The 22,409-nt window shown below is 50.9% G+C and overlaps 11 protein-coding genes across 11 annotated transcripts; 3 read left to right on the forward strand and 8 right to left on the reverse strand.

The window, feature by feature from the left end:
• Positions 1-1,516: 1,516 nt before the first annotated feature.
• Positions 1,517-1,870, reverse strand: Z518_08297 (uncharacterized protein; the record flags this gene model as incomplete). Its single annotated transcript, XM_013414038.1, has 1 exon — positions 1,517-1,870. The coding sequence occupies one exon, from the start codon at positions 1,868-1,870 to the stop codon at positions 1,517-1,519; it is 354 nt and encodes a 117-aa protein (XP_013269492.1).
• A 1,479-nt stretch (positions 1,871-3,349) lies between these two features.
• Z518_08298 (uncharacterized protein) lies at positions 3,350-4,225 on the reverse strand (the record flags this gene model as incomplete). The annotated part of the gene is made up of 1 exon (XM_013414039.1): positions 3,350-4,225. One exon carries the CDS (start codon positions 4,223-4,225, stop codon positions 3,350-3,352), a length of 876 nt encoding a protein of 291 aa, XP_013269493.1.
• A 1,044-nt stretch (positions 4,226-5,269) lies between these two features.
• Positions 5,270-5,608, reverse strand: Z518_08299 (uncharacterized protein; the record flags this gene model as incomplete). Its single annotated transcript, XM_013414040.1, has 2 exons — positions 5,270-5,395; positions 5,513-5,608. 2 exons carry the CDS (start codon positions 5,606-5,608, stop codon positions 5,270-5,272), a joined length of 222 nt encoding a protein of 73 aa, XP_013269494.1.
• A 2,105-nt stretch (positions 5,609-7,713) lies between these two features.
• On the reverse strand, positions 7,714-8,819 carry Z518_08300 (uncharacterized protein; the record flags this gene model as incomplete). Its single annotated transcript, XM_013414041.1, has 3 exons — positions 7,714-8,539; positions 8,603-8,689; positions 8,743-8,819. The coding sequence occupies 3 exons, from the start codon at positions 8,817-8,819 to the stop codon at positions 7,714-7,716; spliced, it is 990 nt and encodes a 329-aa protein (XP_013269495.1).
• A 1,228-nt stretch (positions 8,820-10,047) lies between these two features.
• Positions 10,048-11,850, forward strand: Z518_08301 (uncharacterized protein; the record flags this gene model as incomplete). The annotated part of the gene is made up of 2 exons (XM_013414042.1): positions 10,048-10,957; positions 11,033-11,850. 2 exons carry the CDS (start codon positions 10,048-10,050, stop codon positions 11,848-11,850), a joined length of 1,728 nt encoding a protein of 575 aa, XP_013269496.1.
• A 363-nt stretch (positions 11,851-12,213) lies between these two features.
• Positions 12,214-13,898, reverse strand: Z518_08302 (uncharacterized protein; the record flags this gene model as incomplete). The annotated part of the gene is made up of 2 exons (XM_013414043.1): positions 12,214-13,118; positions 13,208-13,898. 2 exons carry the CDS (start codon positions 13,896-13,898, stop codon positions 12,214-12,216), a joined length of 1,596 nt encoding a protein of 531 aa, XP_013269497.1.
• A 223-nt stretch (positions 13,899-14,121) lies between these two features.
• Z518_08303 (uncharacterized protein) lies at positions 14,122-14,985 on the forward strand (the record flags this gene model as incomplete). The annotated part of the gene is made up of 2 exons (XM_013414044.1): positions 14,122-14,235; positions 14,350-14,985. 2 exons carry the CDS (start codon positions 14,122-14,124, stop codon positions 14,983-14,985), a joined length of 750 nt encoding a protein of 249 aa, XP_013269498.1.
• Positions 14,986-15,116: 131 nt separating this feature from the next.
• On the reverse strand, positions 15,117-15,776 carry Z518_08304 (uncharacterized protein; the record flags this gene model as incomplete). The annotated part of the gene is made up of 2 exons (XM_013414045.1): positions 15,117-15,419; positions 15,480-15,776. 2 exons carry the CDS (start codon positions 15,774-15,776, stop codon positions 15,117-15,119), a joined length of 600 nt encoding a protein of 199 aa, XP_013269499.1.
• A 487-nt stretch (positions 15,777-16,263) lies between these two features.
• On the reverse strand, positions 16,264-19,933 carry Z518_08305 (uncharacterized protein; the record flags this gene model as incomplete). The annotated part of the gene is made up of 3 exons (XM_013414046.1): positions 16,264-18,092; positions 18,143-18,211; positions 18,262-19,933. The coding sequence occupies 3 exons, from the start codon at positions 19,931-19,933 to the stop codon at positions 16,264-16,266; spliced, it is 3,570 nt and encodes a 1,189-aa protein (XP_013269500.1).
• A 481-nt stretch (positions 19,934-20,414) lies between these two features.
• Z518_08306 (uncharacterized protein) lies at positions 20,415-21,259 on the forward strand (the record flags this gene model as incomplete). Its single annotated transcript, XM_013414047.1, has 2 exons — positions 20,415-20,939; positions 21,041-21,259. The coding sequence occupies 2 exons, from the start codon at positions 20,415-20,417 to the stop codon at positions 21,257-21,259; spliced, it is 744 nt and encodes a 247-aa protein (XP_013269501.1).
• Positions 21,260-21,657: 398 nt separating this feature from the next.
• Positions 21,658-22,306, reverse strand: Z518_08307 (uncharacterized protein; the record flags this gene model as incomplete). Its single annotated transcript, XM_013414048.1, has 3 exons — positions 21,658-21,904; positions 21,958-22,133; positions 22,181-22,306. 3 exons carry the CDS (start codon positions 22,304-22,306, stop codon positions 21,658-21,660), a joined length of 549 nt encoding a protein of 182 aa, XP_013269502.1.
• Between the last annotated feature and the right edge of the window lie 103 nt (positions 22,307-22,409).

Below are 22,409 nucleotides of genomic sequence, written 5' to 3' on the forward strand. Positions count from 1 at the left end.
TTGGAAAGTTTGTGCACTTTGACTTTTCCCCAATGAAGTTGGTCGCTAGTCATGCTGATACTCTCTGTGCTTGATCGACTCCAAGTACAAGTCCAACATCACTAATTCTGCCGCCGCTGAATCTACATCCACCCATGCCGACTATGTTTGCGAATTGTTTGAGATTCGATAACGAAACCCAAACACGCAGAATGCCATTGCCTATGCTATGCCGTCCGAGTTATCGTGGGAACCTTCCTGAACCACAAACCGAAGAAGAAAGTGAGGTCGTAGAGCGATGATCACAGCCGCAATCACAGAATGGGAGCCAAATAGACGCTCAAAATCATGGCCACCACGACCAATCAGCACGAGAGAGCGCCCTCGATCTAATTTGGCAGCCAGAAGGCTTGTGGCACAAAAAGAGATTGAGCTGCGTTCTGATCCCACCTCCGACTTTTGATAGAGATGAGAATCAACATCAAGAGTACAATGACACCACACCCTAAGAAGATGCTTGGGGCAGAGGCAGGAAAATCATCAGCCGGCTTCGTGATCTCTAGAGGGAGAGATCAAACTTCGAGTCCAGTATAATGCCGCTTGCCATGCTGCTCGGCGTGGAGTTGAGCCTCAAAGGGCTAGGGAAAGTAGATATGAAGTGCTAAGACAGAGTTCCGAATACTCTGGAGTTATAGGTTTGTTTACATACTGGGAAGGGGAGTGGGACTTTTTTCAATTTTTGCTGTCCTTGCATGACGGGGAATGTCCTGGGCAAGTTTTTACTTCCGTTGGAAATTACGAGGATCTTTTCTGCGCATTTATGTGCTGATGTCGAACAGGGAACTGCCATGAACGGACTCCGCAACTGAGAGCAGAGCACACTGCTAGAGGTGTTCCATGGACAACGGCATCCCTGACGGATGTTCTGCGCAACGACTAGGCTTTCGCAACGTTTATAAAGACGTCCTCAGGAGTGCAACACGTTGATAGAAGACAGAGCATTCAATACATCTCAAGTTGCACCCCGTCTGATAGCTGAATCATTCGATAATGGAAGTGAATTTGTAAGATTTTCTATGGGTTTTGGGGTAGGTGTCTGAAAAGAGAGGAACTCTGACTGACGACAAGAGAGACACGAGAAGAAGATGAGCTTGAAGTATCATAAATTCTCTTCGTTTACGTGTTCCTATATCTGTTTTAGTTTTGTCCCTGCTCTGATTGTGGTCTTGATAGCGTGTTTCTTCCAGATATGCAAGACCAAATAACAAGCTTGGACTCTCAAATCCAGCGTCATGCTCAAATGAGAAACAAAAAGGATCAAATCTCAACCATAAACGCATCAAGTGTCGTGACATGCATACTCGCTTAGCCAAACTCCTCGAAATGCTAAACATTGTTCTCCATCACGTCTTGTCGTCGTTCTATTCAAGGACAGAAGGGGTTCAAAAAGTACTTGAAAACACAAAGTCCGGAAACTCCATTGAATTTTCCCACATACTCAACAAAACAGTCTTGCCCTCCCCCCCCCCTTTTTTTTTTACCACATGCCATAATCATGACCAGGGAATGGCCCGCAGATACCTCCGGCGATGGTTTGTGGTGGGCCAACATCGCCATAGCCACCCTGTGGTGGGGAGACGTAGATGGCGCCATCGACGCCGAAGAAGACACAAGGTCCGCCACCGCTGGTACTGATATGACTGATGCTCAAGTCGTTGTTGGTGTGTGTGAAGGCACTGTTGACCGGGATTTCCATTGTGTATTGAGCGTTGGCAGCACCAATCAAGGTTACTGAGACTGCGGGAGTTTGACGGGCGTTGATGGGTGTGGCGCTGACAAGGGTGGAGATAAGAGGAAGGAGAGAAAAAATGGTACTGATGAAAGTGACCATTTTGGCTGATTGATGTGGAATATCGAGGAAGTGATGTGAAGGGCTTTGTTTGATTTTGAAGTGTTTTGCTAAGACTGTTGGTGTTGGGCGACGGATGCTGGAGTTGCCTTGGGTTGGACTCTCACGCAAGTTATATATACCTATTCAGACTCAGCTGTCTAGCCACCCCGTCACCCGTTTTGTTCTTGCATATTGAAACTGTCGCTAGTGAGCAAGGCTCGGCCGAAGGACGAACAGAATTGGGGCGGAGAAATAATGGCGCCACCGGACCTGCGCCTGCAGGAAGTGATGGTCGCTTACAAGAAGTCGGTAGCGAAGAGAAACCTGAAAGTGGAGAAGCTGTAGCAAAAAGTACTATTGAGGCGAGGCTGAGACCAAGTTCGTGTTAGCAATTAACCGCGAGACGAGGCTCAGCCGTAGACATACGGCTCTCATAAGTTTGGCAACAAGATAAGCCTCGAGCTTGGACCGGTGATAGGTGTTCATGGTCGATCAGCATTGCTTGCGAACTTGATCGCTTGTCAGGCGAGGGATTAACAAAGTCGTGTGACAGCAGAGACTGATGGGAGGCGGTGTAGAGTCATATACTGTATACTTCGAGGGGCGGATTTGGCTCCGGTAGAGAAAAACGTGGCTTATCACAGTGGAGGGAGCCACTTTAGTTGGCCCACTTGATTGTCGCCCGCCTATTTTTGGTCTCGGGTTTCTCGAATTTCGCGCAGGTCGGTGGGGCTTGCTGGCGATATTCTTCAGCCTGACCAGTCAAACATTGTGTCACACATTCTGGCTGTGGCAGCGAGGTGAGAACCTATAGGCAAAAGAGGACCATGACCTCTTTCGTCTCAATCCTGCTTATTGTGAGGGAAGATAGATATGTCCAGTTTGTGAGAATAATTTGAACTCTTTGCTTTCTCTACCGGTTGAGACCAAACAGGCCGCCGAATGGTCGCGAATACCAATTAGTCCCTTACAGGAATGAAGCAAGTGATGAAAATTGGCCCCATGGTCTTCGTTGGTGATGAGATGAAGCCGCGCGGATCTGTTGGGTTTTCCAACCCATCACACTGAGAAATCAGATGGATTCGCTTGGGACATTCCTTCTGCCGCATTAATTCTCTTGGGGAATGAATGGACGCATCTCTTGCAGCACCACGTACGGAACGATGGAAAATTATCAGGTCGGCCGGCGCCGGGGATGCATCACTTCAGCACCTCCTGACACAAGGGATACAGTGGGGCTTGATATTCCACGCGACAGATATGTGGATATTGTCAAGCCTTGCGGTGACTGGGAGGCGCGCGAAGTGCCCAGGTTGATAAGGTCCTCAGATATCGCTATCGGCGCGTGGAAGGTGGGCGGAGTCGCGACCGGGTCAGAGGATGGTCTCCTGCTGGGATAGACGGTGAACCATAAAATATGGTCAAGGATATTCGAGACTGTCCAAAATTTCGTCGAATCCCAAACCTTCCTACCCCCAATCAATCTCTTTTACCCAGACTACTGCTATACCCGCCATATCCTCCGTAACCCGAACTCCTTGCCATTCCATTCCCGACATTCCCGCCCAATATTCCATTGCTGTAAATGCCACTTCTCCCGCTCTTTCGTCTCTCATACACGAGCATTGCCATCGCTCCGACACCAGCGCTCGCAGCCAGGGCGAAGAAACTCAACAGCGAAAATCCCAGGCTGTGATCTTTCACGGTAAGTACGGGGCGGCCAACCATTCCCGGTAAGACGGCACCATCTATCCATCCAACATTGAACGTGAGCACCATCGGTTCATTACGAACAATCTTGGCACCCTCTACCGGCGCTGAGGACGAGGTATTGGGGAGAGAGTATGCGGTCGATGCAATCAGATGTGATTGCGCGGAGGTCTTGGACGGACTCGGGTCGGGAGACATGTGAAAGAGGACATTTATGTTTGTATAGAGGTGGAGATGGGACAACTGTAATGTCCCTTGAAGAGCAATTGTGAATGGTGTCCAAAGATCTTTATCAACTCCCGCTCTTCCCACCTCGGATAGTGATGAGATTATTCCCGGATCTTCTTGGGATAAGGGATATGATGGAATGCGACATGTCAAAGGTACGTCACTGTGGACGAAGAATTCGAATAAATGGTACAGTTCGTCGGATAACGGATCGATGGTACATGTTTGGGTTCGAGGTGTATTGTACGCGAACGACAGAGGTTGATTCGTCTCATTGCAGGTGGGAAAAGGGATATATTGTAGGTTTCCATGCTCATCGGTTATCTGGACGGTTTGGTATAAGTACGCAAAAGCAGGATAGAGACGCTGGTATTGCAATGTGGCATTGGGGCTTAGGAGCTGATTGTAGGAGGACATCAACATACATGCTCACCGGTATCGCTGCGGCCGTAAGTGACCGTACGTGAAATGGTGATATTGCTACTTACATGGTTCTATTCAAACAGCTAACGGGCATCAGCTCTCCCTTGAAGTAGCCTCTTCTTTTGGAGGCACCGTCAACCAAAGGACTTTCACCAGCGGCGTTGACTGATGCGGAGAGAGATAAATAGAACACAAATAATGCGTTCAGAGACAGAGACAAGAGACTAAACATGACTGAGTCAGCCGTGGACACTGCTACTCCTGGGCAAGGCGAGTGAGATCTGGTGTGCGATAGTTCTTTGGGCGCAGTCTGTGGCCATTGCTGAGTTGCTGAGTTAGTGACCGGGTCTAAAACACGGCCCGACCCGCCCCCGCATGATTCGATTTCCATTACATCATTGGTGTCGCAAGACACCTGCGCAGGAGGCCCTCTCAAATATTGACGGGATCTTCTTCCGACCAATATATCTTGTGAATCAGTCTTAGTTGGATACGGCCGGTGGACGTCTCGATAAGGCGATGATAGGACTGTTTTCCTTGTTGTCACAGAGAGTATTCTTAGGTCCGGAGTGCCTCCGAAGTGGGAGGTACGAGAACCCTCTCAGATCCACGCATGCTGCATGTCGAGTTGAATCGGAATGAGGCACTAAATTCGGGGGTATCTGTCCAATCCCGAATAAGTCGATGATTCGCGGATAGATGACCTCTACGAGGGAGTTTTGGTAGCGTGCCAGGCACTTTTTCGGTGGGAAGCACAGAAATTGCGTTGGAAGGAATTCTGATTCTTAGGCTCCCAACAAGTTGAGAGCTCGTAGCGGAGAACATCTTTTGAAACTTGTTATGAGAAGTAAGGAGGTTGGGAACTCGGGAAAAAGAGTTCCGGGGAGTCTCAGAAATAGGTTATAGGTTCAACAATGAGCCTCCGCTCGTGAAGGTGATGTCTGATTTGACTCCATTCATCTTCTCACAACAACAACCCACAGTAGTGCATTGATACCATCTCTCTCTATCCCCTCCGTCATTATGCAATTGGTATAATCAAACATCTTTCCGAGATTTACTCGTTTTCTCTTCGGCAGAGGCGGCAAGAATGTGTACCGGGTTACTCTCGAGGTTGGCAGTCTGGTCTTCTTTGCCTTTATTCTTTGCCTGGGAGTTGTCCATCTGATCAAGACGTCAGTGGGAGCACTTCAGTACCGGAGAGATATGTCTCGGCGAAGTATTTTGGCCGAATTTGGACACAATCGCTGTAGCCTGAGCATCACGAGTAAGTTTTCGTACCTTTCCGGTGCCTGGTTGGGAAGGATGAGCTTGCTGCTGAGCACCCGTTTGGCGTTCGGGATCTGGTGATTGACGACCTTGGTTTGGTGCGGACATGGCAGAGCAGAGTTCGGGTCTCAGAGGGTCTGGAGGTAGTGTGAGAAACAAATATTAGTCCATATCGGCCAGGTAGGACTCACATCAAGTCGGGTCGTTCGAGTCGTTCGGGAGAGACAGAAAGAAAACAAGGCGAGCAATGGAAATAGAGGATGTTCAAAGATTGTTCAAAGATAATATGAGACGAGAAAGATGCAACCCTGACCTCATAGTCAGACATCCCACCTTCACTTACATGCTTATGACGTCTGGTTGTTACGAAAGAATGGGAATCCATCGAACCATATCACGGGCCCTGAGATCCTTCCTTGGCAAGAGATGTCGAAATCCATGTCGCAGTTGACATGAGATCGGCTTGACGATACTTGCGGAAGAAGAAAAAAAAAAAAAAAATGAATGCAATTTCTTTGATGTGCAGGTTGTCTCCAATTGACAAGCGCGTGAAATCTCCACCGTCTTGTTGTGTGGCCATACAGATGTCTATTCCCGCCCCAAAGGTTCCAAGCTACACAGATTCAAACCGAAGAAGAACCACATGGGTACCCATCTATCATCTTTCCTCCACTATCCACCCCTAGATTTGTACCAATTATCTTTGCGACTGGTGGTGTGCCGTTATCTCCATCTAAGACTGGGACTGGCAACACCGAACGTGGCCAATCCTTGTGCCTTGCAGTTGGGACAGCTTCGGTTCTTGTCTTCGCGGATCTTTAATTGAACATAATTTGGGCACCTGCGGCCAGCCTGAAATTTGCAGCCTTCCTTGTCCAACTGGTATGATTCGTAGTGGCGGCACTTCAGGCTGATCAGGCGCTCGAAGCACATCTTGAAGGATTTTTCGGGATGCTGCGATATGTTTAGCCGTGGAGAAGGTCTATCACGCATACAGCAAAACACGTACTTTTTGGGTTGATGTTTGAAAATAAATTGTTTCTTAATTCAGTGCGCTCTTTTTTGGTGTGTGTGTGTGTGTAGCTTCCACCTTGCCTGGTGCTCACGATCGGCCCAGTTATCCAGGCTCGTCGCAGGCCTCACAGAAGCGGTCCGCGGAGATGGTTGAGGGCTTGTTCATACTCTGGTGAAGTGCGATGAGATAAGATCGACAGAAGGAAAAGAAAGCGATTGTCTGGGAAGACTGCGATGATGCGATATAAGGGTTGTCGGTGAAGACAAGAGTCATCAAAGATGGCGAAGGAGAAAAAAATCTGGGTGGTATTGGGTTGGTTCGGGTGTTCATTGGGGGCGCAGCCAAAGGCAAAAAGGCCGAAGTTTTTTGGTGCCCAGGGACCCGAGGAGCTCTGCCAGGATTGCTGTTGCTACCCTTGGTATTTAGTTTGTCCATTACCAGTTAGTGAATAAGAGCAGATGCAGCTGGGATGTACCTACAGATATACCGATTAGTAAGAGGTGGGTTCTGGCGGTCCAAGTTTGGCGGCTGGGAACAGCGTCCTGTCGCACTCCACTATTGGCACAGAACGTACCTGGCCCCCGCGGTGAAATTGTCACGAACCGAAAACAACCGTTTGGCATGCACATTGGCATTCGCTTCCTACAAGATGGGCCATCTGATGATGAAGAAGAAGCTTGCTCTTCCCCAGTCTCCCAAACATTTACCATGGTAATTGCTCTCACTCGACCTCAGCACCGATAGGATATTTCTCGTGGCATACCAGGGCATTCATCTTTCTGCAAACTATGTGTCCACTTCGGCGATTGGGTCCAAATACAGGGTCAGGAGACGTGTGTAATTAGCTTCAATAATACCGAAGTCGAGAGCCTTCTGTCGCAGAAAAGCGAAAGTCTGACCTCAATAGGAGAAAATCTCGCTGCGGGATTGGTGTTGTTTGCTGTCATCGAGGATCGTACGGAAAAATTCAATGGATTGCACATTTTGTGAAAGGGAAGGAAGGGGCTTCGCAGAGCGTCTGATAAAGTGAACAGCTCAAAACAGTCGTTCATTGGAAAAAGCTAATCTAGCAAGCTTTTCGAAACCACCCGCCTCGTCATGATCGGAATAGGTAGAAAGGCCAAATCAAGCGCCATTTCCTCCTTTGATAGTCCCATCTCAATGAGAATCAACCACCAAATAATGCAAATCGTCCCACTCAGACACTACCAGCTGGCAATTGTTGCCCGCTGGCCTGAGCCGCCTCCTTGGCTTCGGTTGTTGCTGCGGCGCTGCTCTTTGCACAATTGGCACAAGCGCAATGACCTGGCGGGCAGGGACATGATGGTTCGGAACCACCACACTTGCACACTGTCTTGTCGGTGCCTTGGACTGGTTCTGGTTGATTGGCACCGGTATCGCTTTTGGCACAGTTGGCACAGCTGCAATGGCCTGGGGCACAACCGCAAACGCCTTCGGAGCCACCACACTTGCAAACGGTCTTGTCGGTTCCAGGGACCGGTTCAGCTTCGTGCTTCTTTCCTGCCTTGAGGTCTGCGAGTCGTCTGGCTTCGTTGTGGACATCTCTGACTTGCTTGTCGCCTTGGAGATAGAACCGCCTGACTCTTTGACCAGTAGGTGTCCCCAGAGCCTTCTCAAAGTAAGTATTCAACCCACCCCAGGCGCTCATAGCCTTGTCTGTGACACCGTATTTACTGTCCATGGATTTGGCTGTGTCGGTGGCCTTGTATTTATTATCAAAGCTTGCTAACGCATTGGTAAATCTCGTGCTGAAACCGTGCTTGTTGTCCAATACGATGGCTTTGGAGATAACATGGTCTGAGAGAGTGTAACCGTGAGCGAGATATTCGGCGACAATCCTTGACCGAGGCTTGTCTTCTTGAGCAATATGGTCGTCCCCGGTGGCAGATGCAACAGCGGCCCCTGCTTTGGATGCGACATCGTCAATGGTGCTCGCGGTGGAAACGTGGACTTGGGACTTTCCCAGCTGAGTGTTGTCGAGAAGGAGGGCAGTTTTGGCCGCGCTGGCTCATGGTCAGACTCACACACTCGATAAATTTGGGGCCACGGAAACGGTGTAGACTTACGTCTCCTTCTCGAAAGTTACAGTGGCAGACCTTGGGGCATCTGCAGCATCCGACTCTGGAGTAACAGAAATGGAGTTGATCTTGCCGCTTTAGAAAGAGTCAGTGGAGTATCGAGACTGCTGACAGTGGTTCGTAGTTACCAAAAGCTGAAGAAGTCCCTAACCTCCTTTTCAGTCGTCTCATGCGAGATGCCCTTGACATGAACGGTGGTCGACATGTTGATTGTAGTGATTCCGGAGTTGTAGGGTGAAAAGACTATTTTCGGGAAACGATGAATGGAGCAGGGTGTATCGAGAGAAAAGGAATTTTTCACGAGTTGGGGCCTTGAAGGTCTTTTAAAGAAACCGAGACGCAATGGCCTGAGAGGCGATCGATGGTGAGGCAATACGTCACCCTTAAAAGGAAGGTTTCTTGGACATCGCCAGCTCCCCCCACTTTGAAAGCTGACTGCGCCTCGTTAGTTATTGTGTGGCTGATCACTACACCAGCCACACTATTGACATTGCTGCCAAGAAAATATACGATTTACGAACAGAGGCAGCCAGTGGTAGCAGCTCATCAGGCTCCAGGAATTGATATGCTGCAGCCTTGAGTGGTAGTTGAAAGGAAGAAGATTCGAAAGCCATATTCCTGCTGGCTTTAGGAAACGCCTACCACGCAATGACTTATCCTTCAACACCCCACTGGGGCACCCGAGTATCATCTAGAAAAGCTGAAGACTTACACATGTTGGCATCCAATATCCCTAGAGGAGATGTTCGTTGCCGTATCACCTTCAGAAGGCACACAGGACACCCTTTGTCAGCCCCAGTGGAGCGGTCCGAAACTCCTCTGCTGAGTGCAGAATCGAGTGGCCTCGTATTATCCGTGGATTCTCGCGAAATCCTCTCATCTGGTTATTGGCCTCGGACACCAAGCTGATGTACATCGTTCACCGCGGAGAAGAAGGTCCCATTCAGGACAAGCTCTGGCAAGCTTTTTAAGGTTGAAATGGGACGGGCTGTGGCTCGCCTCGGCAAAAGCTTCTTGCACGCACCTCGGATTATTGCCCGCTTTTACGTGGTTACGCCCTCAAGTTTTCGTCCCAGCACCTAGTACCGATCAACTCGTGCTGACCTCCCATGTTCGACCGGCTGCGGCTAACTGTGATGGCTATCTCGAGGGGAGCTGGTGGTATTCCTTTCCCATCTTGCCACCTCCGCGTGACCTCCCCTGCTCGGCCATATTTTGCCCACTCTTGTCTAAACACTATCTTTTCGTCCATTCTTCTTCCTCTCCTTTGTCAGCTTGTCCATAGGACCCAGCGTACACCCCGATCAAAAGGAAATTCTACCCGTCTTGGGTAAAGTCAGTTTGTGAGACGAGAAGGACACGACAGCTTCTCGAAATATTTTATCCTTGCCTTTTTCTTTCTGACCTCCCTGAACGGCCGCCCCCAAAACGCCATGTCGCCAGCCATAGACGATACCGACCGCAACACATTAGCCCTCCTGGGTAAGAAACAAGTCCTCAAGCGACGTTTCGGGTTTTGGTCCCTCTTTGGCTTTGCCGTCTGCGAATTGATCACCTGGGAGACAGTATTGGCGCTCTTTAGCCAGGGCTTCGACAATGGCGGTCCAGCAGGCTTGGTGTATGGCTTCATCATAGCTTGGTCGTCGACTCTGTCGGTGTACACCGTTATCTCAGAACTTGCGTCCATGGCCCCGATTGCAGGAGGCCAATACTATTGGGTCTACATGCTGGCCCCACCACGATGGAAGGTGTTTTCCAGCTACATCATTGGATGGTTGACGTCGCTCGCATGGATTGCCACGGTTGCGACCGAGACTATCTTCGCCGGCACAATCATCCAGGGCCTGATCATTCTCGACTACCCCGACTACGACCCGAAACAATGGCATGGCACCCTGCTTGCGTGGCTGGTCATCGCTGTTGCCATCTTCATCAACGTCGTTATACCAGGCGCGCTTCCCAAATTTGAGATCTTCATCATCGTCTTCCACATCGCGGGCTTCATCGCCATCATGGCAGTTCTCTGGGTGTACGCCCCTCACAACTCGGCCCATTTCGTCTTCGCCACAAGCTTAAACGAAGGCGGGTGGCCGACACAAGGACTATCGTATTGTGTGGGTTTCCTCGGCAACGTCGCGACCTTTGTGGGCGCGGATGCCTCCGTTCACATGGCTGAAGAAGTCGCCAGTGCAGCTTTAAATATACCTCGCGCCATCTGTGCCAGCATGATCATTAACGGGTTGGTGGGATTCGCCATGATGTTAACCATTCTGTTTTGCCTAGGTGACGTGGATGCTGTCCTGGAAACGGCCACTGGATACCCGTTCATTCAAATCTTCTACAGTAAGTCTTTGTGCGTTTGAACGTACCCGTTTAGGTGTCGTCTCTTGTCACACGCCTCTAACGTAGCCCCAATAGACAGCGTGCAGTCCGTCTCCGGCGCGACAGTCATGGGAGCCATAGTCCTGGCCTTAACCTGGGCCTGTGCGACCGGCATCACCACCACCGCGAGCAGGATGACATGGTCATTCGCGCGTGACAAAGGCACACCGTTCAGCAAAGTCATCAGCCATGTCTCACGCCGGCGTCGGATCCCGGTCGTTGGCGTCGCCGTTGTAACCACGTTTGCCGCCCTTTTGACGCTCATCTATATTGGCAGCTATACGGCCTTCAACGACGTCATATCCTTGACTATCACCGGTTTTTACTGCTCGTACTTCCTTCCAGCCGCGTTTTTGCTGTATCATCGGATCAAAGGCCACATGATGCCACATGAGCAGGATACACCAGGGGTCCCCATCGCTGAGGAAAATGGGAACAGTAGTTCCGAGCAAGCCAAGAAGCTGGATTCGCCGTCCAATGGCGATTCAAACCCGCCTGCTCCCGACAATGGCATCTTCAACGACAAACCTGAACCAATACCGCCGTCGGACCGCCGTGCCTCCGTCGCCCAAGCCTCACTGATATGGGGACCTTTCCACATCCCCGGTGTCCTCGGCACGATCAACAACGCGTACGCCTGCGTGTATATGATCTTTGTGATATTCTGGAGTGTCTGGCCTCCCGTGACGCCTGTGGATGCCGAGACGATGAATTACTCTGTCGTTGTGACAAGCGGAGTGATCATCTTCAGCATCGTCTGGTATTACATACGGGGTCGGAAGGAGTATGACGGACCGTTGATTGATGATGAAGTCGCCGCTGTAATGAGGCTGGGTAGTGTAGTCAATGTCTAATCCAAGGATGAGAGGTGAAGTAGCATGAGTGGACGGTGCTCACTCTAATGTGAGAAAGGGCCCAGAGATGCGGTTGGCGAAGCCGTGGAAGAAAGGAGAAGGCTCGGAACTGAGGACGTTGGTCGCGGCAACTATCGACAAACCTGGGAGAAGAAAATGAACACGAACTCTTCGTCGGGGAATAAAAAATTGTAGGGCGTATTATAGCTGGAGAGTGGCAGATATGAGATAAGAAAAAGGCCTCCGTGAGAATATTCGTAAAGGTTAAAACTATCTAAGTAAGTCGTTTGCCCAGGGGAGAGACATCGTTCTCAGAAAGTTTCGAAGCCAAAGTACCTGAGCAGGAGGAAGGGGAAAAAAAATCTACCACATGAATCTTTGAACCAAGCCCGGCTCCTGAGGCCACTCGAAGCCTTTGTACAGGAAAACATAGCATGTCACCACATTGATGAGAACGTACCAGAGTAATTCGAGGTACGGGGATGTCGAAGCCGCTATTCGTAATATCGACTGCAGGGTGGAGGTCGGTTGTGATGCCGAAGAGTCATGAGAAGCGGAGGTTTTCTTATCCAATTCAATGACCTTGAGTTGCGCTTCGGATTTCGGCATATATTCAGGGACAGCTAAGCGCCACATTAGCCAGGGAATGATGAAGTATCGAGGTTCGACGAGTGGTGCGGTGACCAGTGACAGCGAAGTCGCAATGAGCCAGACGAGGACAAAGCTCACGCACACAGTGTCGTCTCCGTTTAGAATCCGGATTGACTTGGACGTCGGGTCGGGTCCCGTTGCTCCGCCAAGCGCTCCAAGGACTAGACATGCGCAGACGAAGTAGATGGGCACGGCGGTGTACTTGACGAGCCAGTGTTGTCTGAGGATGCGGAATACGTAGAATGTGTAGTGACGGTTGTCGGCGAGAGTGAAGGGGTGGACGATGGTGTTGAGGTGAATGGTGATGATCATGAGGATGAGGAAGGTAATTGTCGTCGTCAACCTCGGTAGACGTCGGCGGAGGGTAGAAAGATGGGAAAATTGAGGGAGGAGGACAGGCCAGGAGAAGAAGACCACCACCGGCCAGATGTAGAGCATTTGCGGCAGATGAAGGGTGACGATGTGGTTGTCTCTATCACCAAGGACAATGCCTCGATTCCAGACGACGAAAGCGGTGAAGGAGATGAGTAGGGATAGTTGTGGCCAGAGGTCGAAAAGGAGTTGAGGAATCATAGGCAAGCCGGATTGGGCGAGGGAAATGCTTGTGATGGGAAAATCTGAATCGAGGTTAGAGAACTGATTCGATGAGTTGAGGGAGACAGAGAGAGGGGGGAGAACCAGAGAGACAAAAACACATTATTCTAACCTTCAAAGTATGCTTCAGCAATAGGAGGATCATGAACTTTGTGGGCCCCAACCTCGCGTTTGACACTGTCCACAATCTGTAGTCCTCCCATATACACTGCTACCCAGAAGATGTTCGTCTGTCTGCTCACAAGGGAAATCAAGCCAGTCGCAAGATGAAGGAACTGATACAAAATCTTTCTGCCTCCCTCGGCGGACGTCCCAGCAGACCAGAGGATTTGGGCCAGGACGACAGTAAAGACGCTGAACAAGTCGGTGTAATACAAGCCGGAAAAGAAGAAGAGTAATGGAAATGAAATGATGCTGAACTCCCGCTGAAGAACACTTTCGTGATTGACAGTCTTCCTGCTTACGGCCGTTAAAATGTATAATGCAACGAGTAACATGTACAGTAACAGGACATTGGTGAATCTCCACTCATTGACCGAGGGTTTGAAATCTAGAGTGAAAAGGTCTCGGACCGAGTTGACAATGTACGAAAAGGCATAGAGACCGGGTGGGGTGGTGATTTTGGGATCCCATTGTGACCATCTCCCAAACCAATATGCTTGAGCTTGAGGGACATGGAAGACTTCATCGAGGTAAGGGACGGGAACGAGGCGATTGACGAGCCGTCGCCATGTCATGTGTAAGCTGGTGATGAAGCCCAGGAGAACGACTCGGAGGAACTCTGGGCTGACAAAGTATGACATGGCGAGGACAGCGAATAGGCCAGATATAATGTTGTATGTATGTTGAGCAGAGTGAAACAGAACCCAGAGGTTGCGAGAAGTGGACGGGCAATCCCAAAATGGTAAAGTGCGCTTCTAGGGCGAAACATAGAAACCTCAAACTGCGTCGACGCGGCGAGGTTCAATGAATTCGATTGATGGTTCCTATGCCACTTAGAACAGGTTCCACTGCGCTGTAAAGACAATGGCGTTCCCTCATCCTCGGGGCCTCCTCCCTGCCGAAGTGGCCTTCCTCTGTGAAATGGAACAGGTGACCGTAATCCCGCGCCAGCGCCTCGACCGTCTCGACTTACTGGGCGTAAGTCTATCCCACTACCTCGGCGACACTTGAGGTGCGAGGCAGATCTTTATATTTCCCGACTCCAGAATCAGGGTAGAATAAACATTGACGAGCGACAATATTCATGACCAGGGTCCCACACGTCCTCTAATTCCCCCGCAACGATCGACTCTGCCGCTGTGGCTGGCGATCTTGCTGAAACGGCAACGACGCGCCAATATCATGCCTCCACCCTGGCTTTATGCCGAAAGTCTGGAAGAGATACTTGACCTTGAGACCAAACACTTTCAAGATTCGTTCTCTCCTCCTCCACAGATCCCCCCTACGAGACAGACAGACCATATGGGAATGTCATTCTACACTTCGTCACCTTTCGTAGACTCTTGTACAGCAAACGCCTTTCCCACGGCATTACCGTACCACTGGTTTGAGATCTCAGAGATGCTATTGGAATCAGCGAGCGACGATGTTCCGGAGCCCGACAGAGTACGACAGTTGTTGAGAGATTTGCGAGAAGTTCGGCTGGCCAAGATGCGCAAAGAGGTAGAGCCCTTGACGGGAGATGGGCAAGGCGTGCGCTTGGATGGCGTTGGTGCCATGGAAATATCCGAATCCAGAGGCTTCGTGACTGGTGTGATGGATGGACTGAGAAAGATCGACGCCAGCAGAGAACAAGGGAGACGAGAGCGGGAAGAAGAAGAAAGAGAGAACCGGCGATACAACAATGATGGCGATGATGATAATGACAGAGACGACGAAATGACATGAAAAGGCCTCTCATAACGCATAACAATATATGTTCATTGAACCCATGCAAGGACCGCGAACTCATCCACTCCCACACCGACAATGGCCCAGTGTTTTATGCCTCGAAAGACCCCCTCGAAACACGAAATCAGTCACGACGGTGGAGGAGCTTCATTTTCTGCCTCCATTTCCTGCAGTTTCCTCCGTGCTGCCAGAATCATCTCGTCTCTCCTTCTTTGCAGCATCTTTTGGCGGGCATCTTTGCTGCTGGCCCATCCCGGTGGCGGCGATTCTTCCTCCTTCTCTTTCCCTTTCGAATTGATCCGGGCTTGCAGATTGTATCGTGTGATTAAATCCGGAGGCGGGGGCTTTGTCGAGGTTGTAGATGCGCTCGACATCGTTGATTCAGCAGAGGCAGTCAGAAATGAAGTCGGCGGTTGAAAAGAAGGTGGTGCCTGTCATATCCATATCAACATCCATTCAAAGCCAAATCTCGGAGATGGATAGTAGCTCACAGGATCAAGACCTCGTCCCATCAGCACTCTTTCGGTGGTTGCCTGCACACTGCCCCTATTCCGATGCAAATCCCACATGATATCTCGACGATTGAGTTGCGGAAACATCTGCGCTATCTGATCGACCTGCGCGGGCGTAAACCGGAGACCATTGTTTCGAGACGATGATGTTTGACCAGCGGTCGCGCTAGATCTTGGAGAGGAGAAAAAGTAGCGGTAGATGAAGTAGCCCAGCACGGCGACGAAGGCGAGACTGGGAATGGAGATGGTGGCTTCTTCATCGACGGAAGAAGACATGATTAGAAGAATCTCGTGAGACGAAACGACGCGATCGCCGTCGTGTTCGAGCTTTGATTAACACACAGGTATTGTCGGCGCAGAGGACCGGAGGCTCAGGGTATGTAAACGCAGTAGAGGTTGAGGAACAAGGAGAAAGACGTGGTGGAGTGCTGACCAAGTTGATGTTCTTTGGTCTCAACGGTAGTGGCAGTGGCAAAGCGGCACCGAGGGATGCTATGATGACCGGGATTCGCCAAGGAGCCTAAGAAGGGGGCCAATTCGGCCGAGACTCCGTGCTCACCCAGCCTTGTAGCCACCTTGCACGCATCCTATGAACTAACTACACCGACTATATCTGCTTTACCGTGTCAAAAACCATTCATAATGAGTATCCGGAGTCGTGTCTTGATTTTATTTCCTATCGTGAATCATTCCACTCACAAAACAGCCAGCTCATTCGACCTGCCCTCACTCTGGACGATCAAGCTCTCAGCACGCGCTCCAGTCAAGACTTGCCAGTATCCCAGCCCACCCAAGTTCTCGGCATGACTCTCCACACCATGACCTCTCCACTCTTTAAATCACCAACCTTGAAACTCTCTTCCTTGACTTTGGGCTTCTTCCCCTTCTCGAGTTCCCGGCCTTGCTCCCATGCATGGATCTTCTTCTTCGTCCCATCCCAGTCTATCACGACTGCCACGTGCTCTGGTTTACCAACATCCACACTGTATTTCGCATGCAAGCCCCCCTTGTGGCCTGAGAACTTTGCGTTGCGGAAAGTGACAATATCTCCTGGGCGAATTTCGTCGAATTGTTGGGTCGACGCATTGCCCAGGTTGGCATAGACGAGAGCGCCATAAGCTCTTGTCCCAACCGGTAATAAAGCTGTGGAATGTTGCTTCAGCAGCCCCAGAACGAGTGCTCGAGCCGATCCATCGCCAACCGTGGTGCCCGCGAGGCTGCTGGCGGTCCTGGCCATCTGTGCACCAAACTGTCCCGAAGCGTTTTCGAGTTGGTCGCGTCTAGGTGCCGCTGGCGGACGCTGGTGATGCTGCTCTAATGTGACGTGAGACGGATCAGACGCATCAAAGCTGGCATTGATAGTCGTCTGAGAATAATCCATGTACAGGACGTAGATGTCCCTTGAAACCATTGTCTTTCCTCTTCGTTTTGTTGAGGAAGAGGTCTCCATCTCATAAAGGACGTCAGGTCGCCCGTACAATGACGGAGGCGGTACGTTTTCCTGGGTCCACCACATCGAGTCTCTTCCTAGGTCGATATCGTGAGCAATATACCCCTGTTCGCCACTCGTCCGAGAATGGTCCATTGAACGTCGAGAAACAGTGCCGGATCTCTTCACGTCAAGAGATTGGCGTGGAGAAACTGTAGGTGGTGGGGGAGCAAAGGTTGGAGGTGGCGTGTAATCCACCCTCTCAGTTGGCGGCGGCGGCGGAGGAGCACTTCTTTCGGCAGGCAGAGGTGGAATATGAGTTTGCTGGGGAGTTACACCATACATATCATCTTCTTCCCTCTCCTCTTTCGGGGATTGCAACATGGTAGAGTATGGCGCCTTGCTAGGATGAAGTGATGTGCTGTGTTGGGGGCCAGAATATCGGTATGGGTCATATTCATCATCTTCAGCCACTTTAGGGGGTGGGATAGGAGGAGGAGCTGCACGAGGAGCATCCATCGACTTCCTCGGCTTTGGAGCAGATTGAGGAGGTGGTGGAGGCGGGATATCTCGTGGTGCAGCAACCGGGGGCAATGGAGGTACGGCCCTCGCCGGTGGACTCTTGGGAGGCTTCATCGCATCATCTGTGAGCATTCCCTCGTCAAAACTGGAATCTCGATTATGAGATTTCAGAGCATCCTTGTGCTTTGCACTAGAAGCGATGTCAGTGTCGTAATCTCCGTCGTATTCTGTCACTTCTTCGTCATCGCTTCCATCAGCCCGGGGAGATTGAACAGTCCCGAACCCCCGAGAATCGCTCGTTGAGCGTCGAGTGGGCGGAAGGCCTGGCGGAGGAGGGGGGGGAGCTCTTGTCTGAGGAGAAGCGGCTGATGGACTCATAGGGATCGGCGGAGGAGGACGGCTGGCGCGTTTATCAGCAGCAGCGGGAGATACGGCGTTTTCAGATGTATCCAACTTCGGCTGCTCGGCAATTCTGATGGGAGGGGCGGGAGGAACTCCAAGAGGGCTGGTCGCGGGTTCTGCAATTGGTGACTTGACCGGAACATCGTCTTCAGGGCCCTCGTCCTCATAATCATCTTCCTGATCCGGTTTCAACTCCGAAGCCGGAGGCATTGTCGGAATTGGAGGCGGCACAGGGCGCGCTGTGAGAGTTAAGTGAGGGGCCCAAAAGCATGAGAGAATAGCTACGTACAGGTAGGAGACTGAGGTGGTGGTGGAACGGCTCGGTCTTCGCGAGGGGGTGCCGGAGGAGGTGGTCGAGCTATATCGTCAGTACAATCCTTTTTCCTCATTCTAGTTCCTTGAACTTACCCTGCAGAGGTGGAGGGACAGAACGATCTGTGGAGCGTCGCTGTGGCGGCCGGGAGATGTAGTCATCAGTCTCGGCTTGTACCGCGGATTCTTGAGGTGTAGGCCGTGCTGTCTGTTCCTCATCACTCTCTTCAGCGGGTTCCGGTTCCTCTTGTCGCTTCGGAGTCGCAATAGACATGCCGGGCAATGCTATAACGCGCACTGGTGCCGCTCTTTCTTGAGATTGTTCCTGTTCATGGTCCTCCGAGGTCTGGCGACTGGTATCCGCAGGTTTGTGCTTCCTTGCTGCTCCAGGAAAACCCATCCCTCCCGGTGGTCCAAACATGCCCATCATTCCCATGCCTCCACTCATCTTGGCCATCCTATCCCGCAGTTCTCTTCTCCGACGAATTTCTGGGTCCTCTTCCTCTTCCTCTTCATCGTCTTCATCTTCGGCCTCCGCTCGCCGATCATCCTCAGCCGATTTCTTCCTGGGAGCTTCGGGGCTTGGCTGATCAATGCCTTTAGACTTCGGTCTCTCTTCCTCAGTAGATGTCTCATGAGCGTCCTCGTCATCTCCGGCACCAGAATCATCGGCGTCGTTCGTATCGCTCACCAGTTCGCGTGACGGTTGAGGCTGCGGCGTGACGATAGCGAGACCAGACAAGCGGCGCGGTGGAGGCCCACGAGCAATGTCATCTTCCTCCTCGGCCATATCACCAGATGGACGACCTACCGTCTCATTGGTGTGTATTTGGGCCAGAGCTGGCTCTGCCGCGGGGACTTGCTCAACATCTTCAGAAAGCTCCATTCGTTTCTTCGGTGGCTTCTTTGGCTTGTCTTTCTTCTCGGCATTACGTGCGGCTTGTTCCAATTGTTGTTTCTGCAGCAATGCTATTCTGTCTTTCAGACTTTGAGGCTTCGGCGGATCATTCGCTTCAGTCTCTTGTGGAAGAGAATCTGTTGCAGGAGCCTCTCTCGGCTCCGGCTCATTGAAACTGGAATCTTCCTCACGTCTGTATGGTTTTTGGATAGGGGGCTCGCGAGGCGGTGGGACATAGGCGTTCCTGCTAGGTGGAGGTGCGACGAATGGTTTCTTGATAAACCCAGAGCTGGTATTGCCTCCTGGCTTGTAAGGCGCGACTGGTGCCGCAGCAGGTTTATTGAAAGCAGCGATCCGGTCCTTAAAGGAACTCGATGTTGGTTTCTCCGCCACAGGAGGAGCCTTTGACGCCGATGGTGGGGGAGGAGACCTCGATAGTAACGCTGGTGCATCAGGAGCGGAAGGCATTGTCACTGGTGGCGACACTACAGGTTCTTCTTTAATCGGTTGCGCGGCCTCCCTGGGAAGCTCTCTCTCCTCTTCCTGCAATGTCTCAGCAAGCTCGGCTGGGTGAGGGACTGGTGGTGGTGCCGGAGGTTCTGGGACAGATTCTGCGGCATCAGGGACGGGTGCACGCTTTGGAGCTCTTGCTGGCCGTGAAGGAATGGCCGGCTCATATTTCTCGACAAAATTCCGGGGGAAAATCCCCTCCAGCTTTTCTCCAGAAGCATTCACGTATTCTCCGGTGTACCAGTCTGCGTCCTCCTCATCGGTAACGGTGATTATCTGTCCATTTTCGAAATTCAAATCATCCGGCTCGTCCGACTTGTATTCGAAGACCGCTTTGACCTTGAATGGTACTGTAGGCATCTTGTTGGGAAGGGTAGGTTCTTGGTCTGCAGAATCTAGGTGGTAGCGGTGCTGTGGGTTGGAGTCTCAATAATCTTACTCGACCAGAAAACGGTGACGCAGGCAAACTGCGCCACCTTCAAGTTGCTCAAGGTCTGTGCCAAGGGTGAGGGAAATGTAAGACGCCTGATCACCTGAACATATGACGAGAGTGTTTACTGGGGGGTAGATTCAAAGGCAGAGGTACAAGCTGGTCAGAACTGGTTGTGGTGCAGAGGGCATAGGTATAGAATGTGGCCCGTCGCCTGTTTTCGACGTGGGGCAGAGATCAAGGCCGGTTACTTGTCAGGCAGCCTTCGGGCTAGATATTTCCCGCCATTTGCCGCCATTCCTTGTCAAGAACTATATTGCGCGACATATTGCGATCGAATCTGGCCTGTTACTTCTTTTTGTCCGCGACCTCAGACTGTCTAACGTTGGGGTGATACCGAGTGGTAAAGCAATGGCAAGAGAGACCACCAAAACCGACTCTGAAAATCGTATCCGTACAACAGCCCTTCGCCATGCTAAGGAGATCGAAGAGAGAAAGGAATTACAGAGTCGAATCGCCGACTTCGTAGTTGAAGCCTTTGATTTGCCATCGAGACCAGACGCTAACCCAGCACATCCACAACCTTCCGACGCTGCTTTCTTCAAACAGTGCTTAGGGCTGTTCCAAGCATCGGACCTGGATGATCTGATATACGAACGAAATGTAGACAATCGATGTGGCTACGCTCTTTGTCCAAGGCCAAATCAAAAATTGGTACACAACGGCAAGAAAGTCTGGAACAAGAAAGGAGGTCGGGATTTCAAACTCGTTGATAAGGCTGAACTGGAGAAGTGGTGCTCCACCGCTTGTCAAGAGAGGACCAGTTTTGTTCGAGCTCAACTTGGAACGGAACCAGCTTGGCTTCGAGAAGGACAGACACTCGACATCAAATTGCTTGATGAAGTTGGAACAAATAATTTCGTTGACTCTTTCAAGGTAAGGTCTTCGTCTTTGGCATCGTCTCGCTTTCCTCTGTCCAATGCTTGAATCTATCTTTATTGTTTGCTGTCATGATTTGATTGGTTGACCCATTGCAGATGCTGTCCATTTCCAAAGCAGATGATGAAGAGACGGCCGAAAGATTACATGCGCTTGCGCTCGAGCGTGGAGAACTCAAAGTCAACAATGACACTGGTCCCGTCTCTGTTGTGGAGAAGACGAGCGATCAATTCCCACAGCCCCCTGGTATGAATGAACAACAACAAGGGGTAATTGAAGGGCACCAACCGCGAAAGATCCGCTTTTCTGCGGTATGATTGCATGTCAGAAGCATATCATCCACATCACCAGGAGCCAATCTCCTAATGTGGTCGAGCGAGATCCTAAGGTAGAAATATGCCCTGGCAACTGCTAACCCAGACAAAACACACGGATAGCCGTGAGGTTTGATTGCGGATTGAGCTTGAGACCGCCTGCGATGGTGTAATGGCCTTTGGAACGGCAACGCCTTCAAGATCCTGTATTCTATTGGAGCTCGAGGTTCGAGTGTGAGTGGAAACGGGTAGAGGCCAGAGTGGTTGAGAGAGATCAGGATTGCCAACTATGGCTTTTATACCCTGGGAGAATGATCATCACCGTTTGAAAATTGAGAGCGAGACTGTTGCGGGTCATGAAGAAAACAGGCACCATCAACGCCACCTCTTGTAGTTGAAGGTCACCGACCAAAGGCAAAGTATGCTCTCTCCAGAGGTTGTCTTTCCGACTCCCATGCCAGCCAGTCGCTCCTTGTTGTAGGTAACAAGCCCATACTATTCACTTTGTAAATGCCCAGTCCGAGTAGGAGACATTGCATCAGAACGTAAACTGCCTTGACTCCAAGTATTTGAGAGCGATTGCCGGCGCTTTCGAATTTTGAGAATGCCATATTTGTCTGCGAAATGGCTTGGATAGGATTTTTGAAACTAGATTGCCATGTTAGCACAGAAACGTGCACATTGGCAGACATTTCGCTCACAGCATAAAGACCATCATAATCGAGAATATTTGTAATGAGTTGCCAGACATGTATCCCATGATGGCTTGCATGGGGAGCTGCTTTGCTGGCGCAAGCGCGACTTCCCAAGCCTTTTTCAATTTCAGGGTTTCTGTTTCCTCTGGTGTCGGAGCCTTTCTTCCAGAGCCTTGTGCCTTCTACTTCGGGGTCAATAGATGTCGATGCTGGCCGCATTTCCACTAACCTGCTTTCCACTGACAGACTTCGAGGCCGCAAAGCCTGGAGGATCTGGGACGGCACCGACATTTTTAGGTTTGGAGGGAAAGCCGTTGTTAAGATCGACGACCCATTTGGGCTGCGGTGGACTCATCTTGTCTTGACTTGACTTGTCGATTACGAGGAGTTGTCTTGAAGAGGCTGATCATCCACTCAACGTTTGACATGGGACTCCAACCGCAGCCGCCTCGGAGCGG

Source organism: Rhinocladiella mackenziei (genome assembly GCF_000835555.1).
Source record: "Rhinocladiella mackenziei CBS 650.93 unplaced genomic scaffold supercont1.6, whole genome shotgun sequence".
NCBI lineage: Eukaryota > Fungi > Ascomycota > Eurotiomycetes > Chaetothyriales > Herpotrichiellaceae > Rhinocladiella > Rhinocladiella mackenziei.